Raw genomic sequence first — 17,130 nt, 5'->3', positions numbered from 1 at the left:
GCTTCTGTGAGATCTCCGCCAGGATGTGCCTAGTAGATGAGCGAGCTAAGCCGGGGTTCCCTCGATGCTCTCAAATTCTCCTGCTTCCTTTTCTCTGTTTGTTGTCTTTGAGGCAGGGTCTCAGATAGCCCAGGCTAGCCTCAAATTCTATGTAGCAGAGGATGATCTTGAACTTCTGATCCCCCTGCATACATTTCCCAAGCATTAGGATTACAGACCTGGTCTGCTTGGCGCTGGGGATAGAACCCAAGGCTTGGTACACGCGGGGAAAACACTCTGCCGCCCGAGCCACGCCCCCAGCCCCTTCCTTCGCTTTCTCCATCACCAACACCAGCCAGACACTGCCATCCCGTGACAGGAACACAAACTTCACATAGGGCTTCGGCACGTGTGCGGAAAATGGCTCTTCTCTAGGTCCCTCCTAACCCTCGGTGGGGCCACCCGAGCTTACCTGGGAGGAAGGGGATGATCCTTTGCTTGGGGTCCTTTTGGCCACCTTCAATGGGAAACTTATCCAGAAGCTGCATCTGCGGAACCAGACAGACAGATAGACAGGCTTCAGAAGACTGAACGGCCCTGGCCACCCCTCCATCCCCACATCACTGCTCCACCACACTCACATGGCTGAGTGGTGCCTGAAATCCCTCATTTCACAGATGATTAGCAAACCACATGGGCCATGAAAGGGAGGAGGCTGGAGCTCTCCACGCATGGGGCGGGGGGTGTGTCTGAACCATCTCAGGGAGGGGAGGGGTCTGGAGATGCCCCAGTTGGGCTGGGCTGGGGACCAGCAGGCCAGGCTGGGGGTTCCAGGTACTTGTTTAGGCCCAGTTCCATCGTGGTCTGTCTGCGGGATGAATCCTTCAGTCACTGGCCATCCCAAACCCTCCCAGACCAGGAAGACAGGAAGGCCCCACCTGATCCTTCAGACAGACCACCCACCTCCCAGAATCTGCAGACACAGACCCAGGTATTATTTTAATTGCAAAAGCCTGTTTATCTCGCTGCCCCCACTGCTGGAAGACCCCCTTCCTCAGCTTCTTCCTTCCCACCCTGGGATCACGACTGTTTTTCCAGGGACAGACCCACTGACAGAGTTTCCCGGATCCTGGAGGAACAACTGTCCCCGTCCCCAACCTGCCTTTTGCTATTCTGGGCTTAGATTCTGTGCGGACTGTTAAAACACACAGGTGGCAGAGTGGACAAGGCCAGGGGCCCTATGTGTGTGGTTAATCTTCCTTCCGAGGTGCAGGCTGGAGCCTCAGCTCAGCAGCTGGAGCTAGGACCTTGGCAAGCTGTGACCTTGGGCAAGCCAAGAAGCCTTTCTCAGTTGGGCCTCAGGTGCCTCTTGGGCAGCATGAGGATATGTCCTTTCTATCTAAAGTCCATTCATTCCTTCAGCCTTCCAATATTCACAGAACAGCTACTACAGACACTGGATATTTAAGGAAACAGCCAAAGTCCTTGTTTGTCCTTGGGGAGTTTACATCAAATATGTCAGTGGGGATAAACGCTATGAAGAAAAATGAAGTCAGTTAAGGGATTGAGGCAAGATACTGGTTATTTATTTGGGTTGTTGAGAAAGGTCTCACCAATTCAGGGACAATTCCACTGAGACCCACCCGCGAGAGGTGAGACAGGAAGGCATGCCAGCAAAGGAGAGTATTCCAGAAAAGAGAGCAGGAAGTGTAAAAGGACTGTGTGTGGCGTGGCATGAGCCAGGGCAAAGGGGCAGGCAAGGAGAAGCGAGAGGCAGGATGGTCCAGGTCCTGGGGAGCGGAGGATGTGAAGACTTCGGGTACACCCTGATGTCCTGCAGGGTTTTATATGAGCACTGACATGTTCTGATCCTGCTGCGGCTACACTGTGTTGCTGGCCATACGGTGGAAACAGCTTGGACCAAGGTGTCAGCACTGGAGATGATGAAAAGAGGTGCTGTATAGGCTCTGTGTGTGTGTGTGTATGCGTGTGTGCACGCGTGCACATGTATCTATTCATCTATCCGACCCTAACACGTGATCTTAGGACTGTCTCTTAGACAATCATTACTACAATCTACACGGGCTATTTAGAACCCACATAGAAAGGGAGTCATCGGTGGGTTCCATTCCAAACAAGACAGAGACTGCACCATAATTAACTTTCACTTCGCCTCATGCAAACGGGTGTTTAGCAAAAGCTGGCTCATGACTTTAAAGGTTCTAACTTCAACTCTCAAGCATTTAATATTTCCCTGCTACATGTCAATGCAGCTGTTGGATGGGTCATCATATCATAACTCGTACTTTGGATTATTTTCTTTAATATATATTAATGAATATTATTTATTTAATTTGAGAGAGAACATGGGCAGGCCAGGGCCTCTAGCCTTTGTAAATGAACTCCAAACGCAAGTGCCATCTTGTGTATCTGGCTTTTATGGGTACTGGGGAATGAAACTTGGGTCCTTAGGTTTCATAGACAAGTGCCTTAACCATTAAGCCATCTCTCCAGCCCATAATATATAATATGTAATATTATATATATATACATATATATGTATACTTTTTTTTGTTTTTTTGAGGTAGGGTCTCACTCTAGCTCAGGCTGACCTGGAATTCACTATGGAGTGTCAGGGTGGCCTAGAACTCATGGTGATCCTCCTACCTCTGCCTCCCAAGTGCTGGGATTAAAGGCATGCGCCACCACACCCAGCTCTGTGATATATATTTTAGAACAAATTATATAGGCTAGAATTTCCATTTTCCTCCTCCATATTCTATTTTTGTACATTCCATTTTTGTGATACCTAGGTAATTCGGTCTCACTGAGGAAAAACTAGAAATTACACAAGCAAAGAAGGGTCAAAAAAGGTAAAAGAAGCCAGGTATGGTGGAACACTTGTAATCTTAGCATGTGGGAGGCTGAGGTAGGAGAACCAAGAGTTCAAGGCTATGAAATGAGTTCAAGAAAACAAAAATCAAGGCCGGGCGTGGTGGTGCACGCCTTTAATCCCAGCACTTGGGAGGCAGAGGTAGGAGGATCGCCATGAGTTCAAGGCCACCCTGAGACTACAGAGTTAATTCCAGGTCAGCCTGGACCAGAGTGAGACCCTACCTCGAAAAACCAAAAAAAAAAAAAAAAAAAAAAATCAAAGAAAAATTAAAACTAACAAAGAAAAAAGAATCACTCATATTTTGTCCCCCTAAAAGCCCAGCATTAATATTTGGGGATACACGTGTCTTTCTAGGCACTCCTCCATATGTATAAATAAAAATCGTTTCATTAGTACTCTTCAAAATATTTTATTTATTTATTTCAAAGAAAGAGAGGTAGGGGAGAGAGAGAATGGGCACGCCAGGGCCTCCAGCCACTGTAAAGGAACTCCAGATGCATACGCCACCTTGTGCATCTGGCTTACGTGGGTCCTGGGGACGAAGGTGCTGGGGACTCAAATAGGGGTCCTTTGGCTTTGCCGGCAAGTGCCTTAACTGCTAAGCCATTTCTCCAGCCCTGCCTCACTAGCACTCCTATACCAGATAATAAGCACTTCCCCACATCAGTGACTACCTTCACGTCAGCACGGCAGTGCTGCAGACAAACCCAGAATCTTTTTCATACTAAACACTTGCTCTACCACCTAGCTTCAGCCCCGTGTCATATCCACATTCTCTGTTGTTGCTGTTTTGAGACGAGGTTTCACTGTGTAGCTCAGCCTGACCTCAAACTTGCTGTAATCCTCCTGCCTTAACTGCCCAAGTGCAGGAATGACAGGTATATACAACCACACCTGGCTATATCAGCATGCTTTAAAAATTTTTTTTTAAGTTTATTTATTTAAGAGAGAAAGAGAGAGGAGGAGAAAGAGGCAGATAGAGAATGGGTGTGCCAGGGCCTCCAGCCACTGCAAACGAACTCCAGGTGCGTGTGCCCCCTTGTGCATCTGGTTAACGTGGGTCCTGGGGAGTTGAACCTGGATCCTTTGGCTTTGCAGGCAAACGCCTTAACCTGCTAAGCCATCTCTCTAACCATATATCGGCATTTGTAATCATGACATGGGACTTCAGTGTTTGCACGGCACACAGTTTATTTACCTATCACACTGTTGTTGGCTATTTAGGTTGTTTCTGACTTTTCACTATTTATAACATTATAGTGAATGTGTTTGTATCATGGATCACTGAATGCTTCTTTAATGCCAACATATTCTCTTGAAAGTTTTGGGTTTTTTTTTCTTTCTTGCCTTCTATGCTGATTTATAACTGCCTTGAACCTTTTCTATAGTATTGAGAATAGGTCGATAATACTGTGCACAGGCCAGACCAGGGGCCTTCTTCAGGCAATGGCTCCACAAGGTGTCTGAGGAAGAGGCATCGAGACATCTGAGGACAAGGCATGGAGTGGCCACCTCTTCTGTTACCACATGCACCTGTATCTTTCCAGAACGTGAGTAAGGCTATTGAAACGTAAATCTCTCTTCCGCTCTGTCAATCACACCATTCACACATTCTCTGACTCCAACATCGTCTTTCAGAACCAAGATTCTGAGTGCACCAGCAGTGCCCAGGGAAGGCGGTGCTAGAAGTGGATCAGGGTAAAACGAACATCCGTGCTTCATTCATTTTCCCTCAAAAGCACAGATGTATGCTTCTAGATACAAGCCCTTGGCGAGGTGCCTCAAAGAGCTCCCATACCTAGGCTTCACAGCCTTTGCCAAAGCAGTCTGAATTTCCTTAGTGGGTTTAAGTACCCCCTGAAAGGCAGGGTCATCTGATAGTCTGGCGAGCAAAAGAAGCAGATATGAGTTAAAATCCTGGTGGGGGATATACCTTGCTGGAACCTCTCACCTACCTCTGCCTTCCTTCCACAGCCAACTTTCCTCTTGGTATATTTCTGATACACTTCTGGCTTAGTCAAGTCCCCTTCCCCACCCCAAGGCCAAGATAAAACCATCTGCTAGATCAATAGTTCCTCTCCTAATGGAATTTCAAATGGTAAAGTGTGGGGGTGGGGAGGGAGGGAATTACCATGGGATATATTTTTTTTTTTTAATTTTTTTTTTAATAATTTTATTTATTTATTTGACAGCGACAGACACAGAGAGAAAGACAGATAAAGGGAGAGAGAGAGAATGGGCGTGCCAGGGCTTCCAGCCTCTGCAAACAAACTCCAGACGCGTGCGCCCTCTTGTGCATCTGGCTAACGTGGGACCTGGGGAACCGAGCCTCGAACCGGGGTCCTTAGGCTTCACAGGCAAGCGCTTAACCGCTAAGCCATCTCTCCAGCCATGGGATATATTTTATATTCATGGAAAATGTTAATAAAAATTTAAAAAAATAAAAAATAGTTCCTCTCCTGATGGCTTAGCAGTTAGGGCACATGCCTGCAAAGCCTAAGGACCCAGACTTGATTCTCCAGGTCCCACGTAAGCCAGACGCACATGGTGGCACATGAGTCTGGAGTTTGTTTGCAGTGGCCAGAGACCCTGGCGTGCCCATTCATTCCCGCTCTCTCCCCCCCCCCCCCACAGACCTTTCTCTGTCTCTAATAAATAAATGAATAAATTTTTTAAAAAATAGTTCTTCTCCAGAGACATGAGGCCTTCTCCCCACCCCCAGCTGGCCTTCTCCCTACTGGCCACCAGGTGTGGAACTTGGTCACCTCGGGATTGGCCTTTCCAGTCACTCATCCCTGTAGTTCCCTGGCCAAGGGAACAGAAAGCTCAGCTGCCAGTGACATTTTCTGTGCCTACAGGGCACCTTCCAAAGGAAGCAAAAAGCCCGGCTCAGACTCCAGAACAAACCAAATAAAGGCAACTCAGGAGAGCCGAGAGAGCGCTCTGTGTGACGCTAGCAGCAAGAGGGCTCCCAGGGCTGCATGGTTCAGCATCCGAGCCCAAGATGGCAAGGGAGCGGGCAGTGGGCCCATGGTTGATATTCAATGCCAATGTAACCCCTTCAAGGGCAGGCAGACTGCCCAGGGCCTAAGGTGTAGGGTTGGGCTCCACAAAGGAAAGCCTGAGCTGAGAGGCCATCGCCTAGAGGGGCCTGGCCAGGCCTTCAATGAAGAAGAAACCTGCATGCGGAGCAGTAAGGAAGGCTCTGCCCGCTCCTCAGCTCTGCTGAGGCCTCCTTTGCAAGCAGGAAGTGGATGTTCCTGTCACTCCAGCAAGGTCTCGGATCAGGCTGGAAGAAAAGCAGGTTTTGAGCGTGGTGGCTCATGCCTTTAATCTCAGCACCTGGGAGGCAGAGGCAGGAGGATCGCCATGAGTTCGAGGCCAGCCTGAGACTCCATAGTGAATTCCAGGTCAGCCCGGGCTAGAGTGAGACCCTACCCTGGAAAAAGAGAGAGGGAGAGAGAGGAAGAGAGACATGAAAAGCAGGTCCCATTGCCAGGGTCATTCTTGGGATTGAGAGGCGCCTGGCGAATGGAGCGGCTTGCAACCACATCAGAATCTCAGCACTGTGTGAAGGACACTGGACTGTTTACGTAAGGGGTGGGTAGTGTCAGAGATATAGGACAGCCTGGCTCCAAGAGCTGGCTCCAGCCAGAGAAAGCTGATTCGACAGCTTTCCCTGGGCAGGGCTCTGCAACAATAAACACTGGGGAGAGAGGAAAGGGCCCCACCCAGCTGGGGACACATCTGTAACCCCCTCCTCACAGGATGGAAGGGAAGTGTTCCCAGGGAACCTGCCTTTGCACCCCAATGCTCCAACCTTAATCTTTATTTCTAGCTAGAGAATAATAAAAGGAAGATTTCAGAAAGCTGCTGGGTTCTCTGACCTAGAATTCCCAAGAAAGGCTCTTGTAATTTGGGGGCCCATGAGAGGTTGGGGAAGCCTCAGAATTAATTTGTCCAACCCACTTACTGAGAACTTGTCAGCTCCTGTGTGGGATACAAGGGACACATCAGCAAACATCACAGCCAGTGACACAAATTAGATGCAAGCTACTCGTGGTGGCACACACTTGAAATCCCAGTGCTTGGAAGGCTGTCGCAGGAGAAGCAGATGTTCTTAAAGTCAGCCCTTGGACCTTCAACGTACTTCTCCATTTTCTTCTGCTCACTGTCTTAGAAGAGAACCAATCTGGGAAGCCCAGAGGCCCCACCTGCTTCCTTAGAACTCCAACAGCACTTCCGGTTTATGTTCCTAGATCGTCCATCCTCAGTCTCACAACTGGCTCTTTATCTTGTTGGCCTAGAGGAAGAACCCTTTGCCCTTGAATAGCTTGGCATCTTTGTTGAACCCATGTGATATGAAGGTATATAAACCATAGATTAGGAAGGAACTGAATGGCACCTCTAAAGACATTATTTGCAAATCCTATATTTAGGGCAAGAGAAGTTCAGTAGAATTCTCCTTTCAAAGTAAATCTGACATTAAACCTCAACACTCATTCTTCAGACACAGATACCCTATCATTTTAGAGGAATTTGTTGAGAAGACTTCTTTGCTCGCCAAATTACTTTCTTTGTAAAAAAAAATCAAGTATAAGGGCCAGGCATGGTGGCACACACCTTTCAATCCGAGCACTAGAGAGGTACAGATAGGAGGACCACTGTGAGTTCGAGGCCAGCCTGAGGCTACAAGAGTGAGATCCAGGTCAACTAGGACTACAGTGAGACCCTACTTCAAAAACACAATAATAATAATAATAATAATAATAATAATAATAATAATCAATTATAAATGTAACAGTCTACATCTGAACTTCATGCTGTTTCCTGACCACATATCATCCTCTTTTTTTTGGGGGGGGGGGGGTTGAGGTAGGGTTTTACTTCAGCTCAGGCTGACCTGGAATTCACTATGTTGTCTCAGGGTGGCCTCGAACTCATGGCAATCCTCCTACCTCTGCCCCAAGTGCTGGGATTAAAGGTGTGCGCCACCACACCTGGCTCATCATCCTCTTTTGATTACTATAGATTTATAATAAGTCTTAAAATCAAAGCTTTTCTTTTTTCTCAAAAGTGTTTTAGTCACTTTAGATCCTTTACAGTCCAAAGACATTTTAGATTAGTTATTTTCTACAAAAAGTTCCTGGGACTTTTTTGTTTGTTTGTTTGTTTGTGGGCGTGGGGAGGACGGCATTGAATTTATAGACCAATTTAGGGAGAAGAGCTATCTCAACAGCAATCCATGAACGGGGAGCTCCATTCACATCTTTTACTGGCTCAACAATGCTCTGAAAGTTTCAATATAGTTTGTGCACATTCTTCATCTACATTTTTTTTATTGTACTAATTAGCACAAAGAGAAAAGAAACAGAGAAACTGGGAAAGAAGCTGGGCCTGGTGTAATCCATCTACTCAGGAGGCTGATGCAGGAGGATCACAAGTTCAAGGCCTACATGGACGAGAAAGTGAGCTCAAGGGCAGCTTGGACAACTTAATAAGATCCTGTCTCAAACCAAAAAGTTTCCCAGCCAGTGCAGAGCCCAGCTGTAATCCTTAATGGGGAGGAGGATATCAGGGATGGGAGAGATTGGGAAGGAAAAACTTAATTTTTTGTTTTGTTTTGTTTTGTTTTTCAAGGTAGGGTCTCACTCTGACTCAGGCTGACCTGGAATTCACTATGTAGTCTCAGGGTGGCCTCGAACTCATGGTGATCCTCCTACCTCTGCCTCCCGAGTGCTGGTATTAAAGGCATGCGCCACCACGCCCGGCTTCAAAAACTTAAATTTGATATTCACCACTAATATGATGTCCAAACTCAAGGAGATTTCTCAAGAGATAGACACGCGTGCACACATGCGGAGGTCGGAGGAGAACACTGGAGGGTCCTTCATTATCCTGCGTCCGCATACTTCTTGGAGACAGAGTCTCTCTCTGACCACAGAGCTGGGGTTTTGGCAGGTCCCAGTGGTTCCCCAGGCCCCGTTCCCAACAGTACTGGGGTTACAGTGCAGTTACATGGATGCACGTGTTTATGAACATGCCCAGCTGTCTACATGGGTCCTGGGGAATCAAACGTAGGTAACCTCAGGCCCTCTCAGGCTTTCATCACACTTGCAGCAAAAGCACTCTTCCCTGTTGAGCCATCTCCCCAGACCAAAAAGTAACAGTTTAGCCCATGTTCTACCACAGCGCTTCCTGAGCTCATAGTGGTGCTAAACAACATTTTTTTGTTCTTTTTTTAAAATTTTTTTTGTTCATTTTTATTTATTTATTTGAGAGTGACAGACAGAGATAGAAAGAGGCAGAGAGAAAGAGAGAGAGAGAGAGAGGGAGGGAGGGAGAGAGAATGGGCACGCCAGGGCTTCCAGCCACTGCAAATGAACTCCAGACGCGTGCGCCCCCTTGTGCATCTGGCTAACGTGGGTCCTGGGAAACCGAGCCTCGAACAGGGTCCTTAGGCTTCACAGGCAAGCACTTAACCGCTAAGCCATCTCTCCAGCCCTTTTTTTTTTTTTTTTTTTATGGAGGAAGGGATATTTATTGAAGCTTACAGATCCAGGGGAAGTTCCATAATAACTCCAGCTTTTTTTTTGTTCATTTTTATTTACTTATATGAGAGTGACAGACAGAGAGAGAAAGAGGCAGAAAGAGAGAGAGAGAATGGGCACGCCAGGGCCTCCAGCTACTGCAAAGGAACTCCAGACGCGTGTGCTCCCTTGTGCATCTGGCTAACGTGGGTCCTGGGGAACCGAGCCTCGAACCAGGGTCCTTAGGCTTCACAGGCAAGCGCTTAATGGCTAATCCATCTCTCCAGCCCTTATACAACATTTTTTTTTTAATGTGAAGAAGAATAAATGGTGCAGAGCTAGGCAGCTCTGGATGAATCCGTTTCCTTGTCTATAAGATAGGGACTCGCAGGCTCCACCCGAGTCAGGGAGGCAGTAGGAGGATGAGGGGCAGATAGCAGGAGGCAGGTCCCATTTGGCTGTGAGTGTCCAGGACACCCCAGGGAGCTGCCCAGCTGATATGTGTGGGCCAGCCTGAGGGTGGAGGCTCTGGGCTTTCCCAGAAGCTCAGCTGGTGTGTGGGAGCTAGCCAAGATGTGTGTTCCGTTTAACACTGTGTAGCCTAGGCCACCTGTGCAGGACACACCAAGAGGGAAGAAGCGAAAGATGCTTTCCAGGCTGTTCCTCAAGTTAGGAGACTGGGTCTCTGGTGGCTGGAAGGTGCCTAAGCACGCTGCCTACCCTCAACTCTGTGCAACCTACCCCAGTGGGCTCATCTCATGCATCCCATGCCTTTGCTGCATGACTGGGCCAACTCACTTAACCTGTGACCATGTCCTCTCATCTGTAAAGCAGCTATGAATAAAAATACCACCACAGGGCTGGAGGGACTGCTTAGTGGTTAAGGTGCTTGCCTGAAAAGCCAAAGGACACAGGTTCGATTCCTTAGGACCCACGTAAGGCAGATGGTGGCACATGCACCTGGAGTTCCTTTGGCATAGATGGAGGCCCTGGCATGCCCATTCTCTCTTCTCTCTCTCTCCCTCCCTCCCCCCTTTCTGCCTCTTTCTTTCTTTCTTTCTTTTTTTTTTTTTTTTTGAGGTAGGGTCTCACTCAAGCTCAGGCTGCCCTGGAATTCACTATGTAGTCTCAGGTTGGCTTTGAACTCATGGTGATCCTCCTACCTCTGCCTCCCGAGTGCTGGGATTAGAGACCTGTGCCACCACGCCCAGCTCTCTCTGCCTCTTTCTGTCAAATAAATAAAAATAAAAAATTTAGCCAGGTGTGGGGCCACACTCCTTTAATCCCAGCACTCTGGAGGCAGAAGTAGAAGGATCGCTGTAAGTTCAAGGCCAACCTGAGACTACATAGTGACTTCCAGGCCAGCCTAAGCTAAAGTGAGACTCTACCTCGAAAAACCAAAATTAAATAAAAATTGAAAAATGGCCCTACACACTGGTGTATGGACTAGAGGAGAGGGCTTGGCTTACTGTCAGCCCTTGACCAATGTTAAGATGAAATAAGTCCGCGCTGTCGCCTCGTTTCTGACGCTGTCTACAGCCTTTTCAGCTTTCAGGACGCTGAGTAGGGTCATCGGCTGGGCACAGGCACCCTTACCCTTGAAGGCTGGAAGGCTTTTAGGACTCTTCACCCACAGCTTCACAGCCCTTCTCTTTCTAAGATGGCCCTCGTGCCACGTCTGTTCCCTTAGCACAGAGGGAAGGGCATGATGGCAGTTGGACTCAGCCAGCTTTTAGGCCTGGCTCTGAGGAAGAAGAAGCGGAGCTTCCCCAGGTCGCATACAACCTGAGCGGTGGCTGCCCCACTACAGGACTAGAGTGATGCCTCCTGCGCTCCCAGCACCGAAGGGAGCCAGCGCCTTACTCACTGGCTCCTCCTCAACCACCGCTCCCAGGAAAATGCTCAGGGCCGAAAGAGCCTATTGCTGGGTAAAGCGAGGGCGTGCTGGGTGGGGTATGGAAAGGTCTGGCCCTGACTGGGGGAACTTAAGACTTCCTGCTCTGGGCAAGAGGGAATCCCTGGAGGATGCTAAGCAGAGGAGGAACACTAGGAAAGTGGACTTTCAGAAAGACACATCTGGCTGCTGCACAGGCGAGAGAAGAGGGGGAGAGACATCCGTGTGGGGGACAGATGGCCAGAGAAATCCTGGTGCCAGGTCAGGGTGTGGGTGGCGACACTCCCCTGGAGCATGGCGTCTGCATGGAAGGAATGTCTGCTAGCAGTATCCTGGGTGTAGTCACCCTGCTTCCTCTAGGGGGTCTTTAGCTATCCCTTAACCTGGGCAGAGACCCCCTCCCAAGGTATCTAAATTACTTTAAAAGCTGCTAGTGAGCCCCTCTCCCACAGCAACCTCCTAGGACATCCAAAAACAGGAAGAAGCCCTGACGAAGGGACAAAAGGAGCTCATAAGGCAACCTTCTCTCCACTCGAGCCACATCCCTGTCCCGGGCTGATTTCATTCTTCTCATCCTCCAACTGGCCCAGAACTCTGGTCCCCAAAGTGCCCTGGCCACTCTGAGGTCAAGGTTGAGGGCGAAGAGCACGACTCAAGCCAAACGGATCCCTCAGTGGTTCAGGCCCAGGTTGGTGTCCATGGCTGTGAGATCCCAGGGCTCGTTTCTAATGGGCCCGTTTGAAGAAAAGGAGGGAAACATGTGAATGACCAGCTAACCTCCTAGACGCCCTCATTCCTGTGTCCAGGGGTACCCTTCCTCCATTGTTGTCTCCGTTACAAATGGGTCGTGGTGCTTCCAGGCTTTAAAGCTCTCTTTCTCAGTCTTGTAAAAAAAGAAAAAGAAAAGAAAAAAATAGGCCAAAGAAGTGGTGTAGGCAGAGTCCACCCCACCGTCAGCAAACCTTACGAGAGCTCTCATTGCCCAGGAGTGGGAGTCAGCTCCAACCAGGTCTCCTAGGACACGAGAGCACAGGGAAGTCCTAGAAGCCAGCAAGGGCTGCAGAGCTTCATCAAAGCACCAGAAGCTGCCATGAAGGCCTGTGCTCTCAGGTGGATCAGGCAAAGGACAAAGCGGGCCAGGAGCACTACCTGCATGACTTGAGGACATCACCTCCCCCAACTGCATCAGTGATATGGTGAGTTGAGGACATCACCTCCCCCACCTGCATGAGTGACATGGTGACTTCAGACATCACCTCCCCCACCTGCATGAGTGACATGGTGACCTGAGTAGATCACCTCCCCTAAGCAGCCATCTCATGGTCCCAGTATCTACACTCGGTCTCTACTGCAAGCCACAGTTCATCCTCATGGCCCCATGGGGTCTCCATGCAGGTGTCCAGCAAACCTGCTTTACACTGCCCTTGGCCATATCCAAAATGGAAGACTGTGTTGCAAACTCAATGACCCTCTCTTTCTTGCTTTTTTTTTTTTTGTTTGTTTTTTGAGGTAGGGTCTCACTTTTTAGCTCAGGCTGACCTGGAATTCACTATGTAGTCTCAGGGTGGCCTCGAACTCACAGCGATCCTCCTACCTCTGCCTCCTGAGTGCTGGGATTAAAGGTGTGTACCACCATGCCTGGCTCTTTCCTGCATTTTTTTTTTCTTTTTTCTTTTCGTTTTTCGAGGTAGGGTCTCACTTTAGCTCAGGCTGACCTGGAATTATCTATGTAGTCTCAGGGTAGCCTCAAACTCATGGTGATCCTTCTACCTCTGACTCCCGAGTGCTGGGATTAAAAGCGTGCGCCACCACGCCTAGCTTTCCTGCATTTCTTATAGTCCATAATACCAGGCAGGGTGCCAATTTGTTAATGGGGTGGGGGATAAAGCAGACTTTGAAGAACAGGACACTCCTGAGCACTCAGGCCCCTTCAAAAGAGTCTACATTCTTCCTGTTGCCCCAGTGCAGGTCAGATAGCCCAATCTCAAAGGTTGTAATCTCTCAATTGCAGCTGAATGGGCAGCAGTTCATCCAAAGATTCTTCTTTCTATGCCATATCCCTCTGCTCACATCAGTCCATTTCTATGCCAAGCAACCCTGAACAACTTCTCAGGACATGGTCATAACAGCAAGCTTCTCACACAGACTGCCTCTAGCCCAGTCCAAGCAAAGCTCTTTCTCATTCTCATAAGCCAAACCTCACAGTCCATGGTTCTTACTACATTCCAGGTCTTTCAATTCTGACCAGAATAGTCCATCGAGCTATACTTAAAGCACTGCAAGGTGTCTCTTAGGCCAAGGTTTCAAATCCTCCCATATTCCTCTTGAAAATCAGCTCCAAAAGGCCAAAGCCACACAGTCAGGTGTCTAGCAGCAACCCCACTCTCGGTACCATTTTACTGGTGCAGTCAGATTCTCATTGCTGGTAGAAATCACCCAACCAAGCTTGTGGGGAAAAACAAAGGTTTATTTTGGCTTACAGGCTTGAGGGGAAGCTCCACAATGGCAGGGAAACTGAGGGCATGAGCAGAGGGTGACATCGCCCCCTGGCCCACATAAGGTGGACAACAGGAACAGGATAGGGTGCCAAACTGTGGCAAAGGGGGAGCTAGCTATAACACACATAAGTCAGCCCCCAACAGTACACTGCATCCAGGAAGTGTTGATGTTCAAATCTCCATCAGCTGGGAACCTAGCATTCAGAACACCTAAGTTTATGGGGGACACCTGAATCAAACCACCACACCACACTTCCCAGCCTCCCTGACAGGAGGGAGTCTTGTGACTGGAACTTCAACAGGGTGAGGTCCACTTCCTGCAGGCACAGCCTGTAAAACTCTCCCTCAGTGCAGCACGCTCGACTTCTGTAGCTGTTAGCCAAACACATGGAGGATGGAGACTGCAAAGCTGGCTGGGACTCAGGCCTCCAGTGGTCTGGAATATGAGTGGCAAATGAATGCTTCTGATGTTAGGTCACTGAGTTTGTTGGCTTATCCTGATTAACACAAAAGAACCTGATCAAAGCCTCTCCCATCGGAAGAGAAACAACAAGGCAGAATGTGCATCCCTCCAAAGAACACCCTCTCCAGAGCAATCCCTAAATAAAGGAACTCTTGCACAGAACAAGCCATCCTTCCCCCAGTTCCTACCAGCCCCATCCGCCAAAGCGCATGCACAGAACAAAGAATGTCCATTGGGACCCAGAAGCACTGGAGAGGCCGAGGTCACTGTGCCAGGTGACCTTTAAAAGTCTCCATAGGTACCAGGTATACAGGTACATGCCTTTAATCCCAGCACACCAGAGGCAGAGGTAGAAGGATTGCCATGAGCGACTGGGACTACAAAGTGAGTTCCAGGTCAGCCTAGGCTAGAGCGAGACCCTACCTCGAAACAAACAACAAAAGAAGTTAAAAAGTCTCCATAGGTAAATGAACCACAAGTTGAGATCCTGGTTCCACATGAAGACACAAAGTCACCTCCTCCTCATCTAGCTGCCAACGCTCCCGACGTCTGGCTTTTCAAGTGTGCCATTCTCCAAGGTGGCCTGTGCCATCCATGGGACATCTTGGGAGATGCTGGAAGTGTGTTCCTCACACAGAGTCCAAACCCACCAGGTCAAACTCTCACCTGGTCACCGAGGACTAGGACTAACCAGCTCCAACCAAAGACGGCACGTGGACAGAGGCAAGGAGCAGAAAAGAATGGAGAAGAGGAATTTCCTATTTATCCTTCAATGTTCTACCATAGGAGCTCAACCATGGCCTACATGTGGCTGGGGCGGGCTGTAAATGCAGCCACGGATAAAATGGTGAGCTTACTTAAAGCATTATGAGATTGCCTTGTGTGTTCTTGTATGTGTGTGTTCACGCGTGAGACTGCAGGCACATTCACGCCACAGAGCGCGTGTGGAGAGCAGAGCACCAGTTTGGGTCTCAGTTCTCCCCTTCCACCTTGTGCTGAGGCAAGGCCTCTTGTTTACTGCTATGTGGACCAGGAAAGCTGGCCTGTAAATTTCCAGAGATTCTCCTGTCTGCTCCTCCCATCTTACCAAATGAACACTGGGATCATAGACACAAACTACCGTGTCCAACTTTACACGGGTTCTGAGGATCCAAACTCAAATCCTCCCCACTCGCACAGCAAATATTTTACTCACTGGGCCATCTGTTCCAGCTCCTGTTTTGGTGATTTTTTTTTTTTTGTTTGTTTGTTTTTCAAGGTAGAGTTTCCTCTAACCCAGGCTGACCTGGAATTCACTATGTGGTCTCTCAGGATAGCCTCAAGCTCAGGGCGATCCTCCTTCCCCTGCCTCCCAAGTGCAAGGATGAAAGGCGTGCACCATCATGCCTGACTGTTTTTGTTAGTTTGCTTGTTTAATTTAGGTTTTTGTTGTTGTTGTTGTTTATTTATTTTTATTTGAGACAGAAAGTGAAAGAGAGAATGGGCACACCAGGGCTTCTAGCCACTGCAAACAAACTCCAGCCTCACGCACCACTTTGTGCATCTGGTTTTTTAAGATAGCAAGTCTTTGAGGACGGTTATAAGCTAGGCCGTGGGACAATCTGATGTGTTTGGAAAGGAGCATTATGATTGGCAGGAAACCTGGACTACAGACATGAGAGTGAGGGGCCGCTGAAGAGGCATCTTGGTCACCAGGTGGAAGGTGACAGAATAGACCAAGTGTAAGGGCTGAAGAGGTGGCTTAGCGGTTAAGTGTTTGCCTGTAAAGCCTAAGGACCCTGGTTCGAGGCTCGATTCCCCAGGACCCACGTTAGCCAGATGCCCAAGGGGGCGCACGTGTCTGGAGTTCCTTTGCAGTGGCTGGAAGCCCTGGCGTGCCCATTCCCTATCTGCCTCTTTCCCTCTCCGTCACCCTCAAATAAACAAATGTGAACAAAAAAATACCTAAAAAAAAAAAAGAAAAGAAAAAAAAATTTAAAAAAAATAATAAATAAATAAATAAAAAGAAAAAAAAATGACCAGGTATAAGCCGAGTGGCTAGAGATGGAGTGAGTACACCGATCTCACTTTGAGGGAGGTTTGAGAGGAAGATCCAACTTGCTTGGGATTGGCCAGTGGACAGCTAGACAGCTGTGGTCGTCCCGACTGGCCTTGAATCCTCCTGTGCACAAGATCGAGCCCAGATGGAAAAACAGAAATCCCAGGTGAAAATAAAAGTCAGGTGGAGTAGCCTGGGGAAGCCTCTCCAAGCAGCACAGAAGGAAGGCCCGCCCCCAGCGCCCGCCTTCCCAGCTGGGCAGCAGCTCCCCGGAGCAAAGCTTTCCTGACTGGGGGGGAAACCTGACTCCAGCCAGGGAACTGAGGAGTGCCCCAGGGAAAACAGCCCTGCAGAGCTGGGTGACTTCCAGCCCAACCCGCAGGTCACCCCTCCGGTGGCCGCCCTGCCCTGTGGCTGACCCAGCAATGGGGGGTGGCTTGCCACCTAGGCCGAGGTGTGGAAATAGGAGGCAGTGCAAAGCCAGGAGGCACTGGCTGCTCCGGGATCTGGCTCGCTGGGCATCGGAGTGCACAGGCCTGCTTCCTTCCAGCTGGGTCCTCCCTGGCTCTAGACCCCAGGGGCCACAGCAGCAGGACCCATGGACTCTGCGCATGATCGACAAAATTCTGTCTTTATACCCTTGACCCCACAGAACTCCCTGCCACAGCCTCTTCTCAGGCTCCAGAACCCTACCTCTAGGTACATGTGCTCAGTAGAACATTCCAGCACTGCCCCCATCCACACAAAGCAGGAGGAAGAGAATCTAACATTCACTTATCAGGTATTTCTATGGGTGAGCTCAAAAATCTATGAAGCAAACATAACAAAATGT

The 17,130-nt window shown here is 49.0% G+C and overlaps 1 protein-coding gene across 4 annotated transcripts in view; it reads right to left on the bottom strand.

The window, feature by feature from the left end:
• The window catches only part of Sh3pxd2a (SH3 and PX domains 2A), a 256,313-nt gene that overhangs the window by 173,345 nt on the left and 65,838 nt on the right, over positions 1-17,130 (bottom strand). For all 4 annotated transcript variants that reach the window (XM_045142193.1, XM_004659376.2, XM_045142194.1 and 1 more), the window contains one exon: positions 452-527. In XM_045142193.1, the coding sequence (XP_044998128.1) occupies positions 452-527 (76 nt within the window). The remainder of the gene's footprint in view (positions 1-451; positions 528-17,130) is intronic.

The sequence above is a fragment of the Jaculus jaculus genome, chromosome 1, assembly GCF_020740685.1.
Source record: "Jaculus jaculus isolate mJacJac1 chromosome 1, mJacJac1.mat.Y.cur, whole genome shotgun sequence".
NCBI lineage: Eukaryota > Metazoa > Chordata > Mammalia > Rodentia > Dipodidae > Jaculus > Jaculus jaculus.
This window is presented reverse-complemented; position numbering and strand designations above follow the sequence as displayed.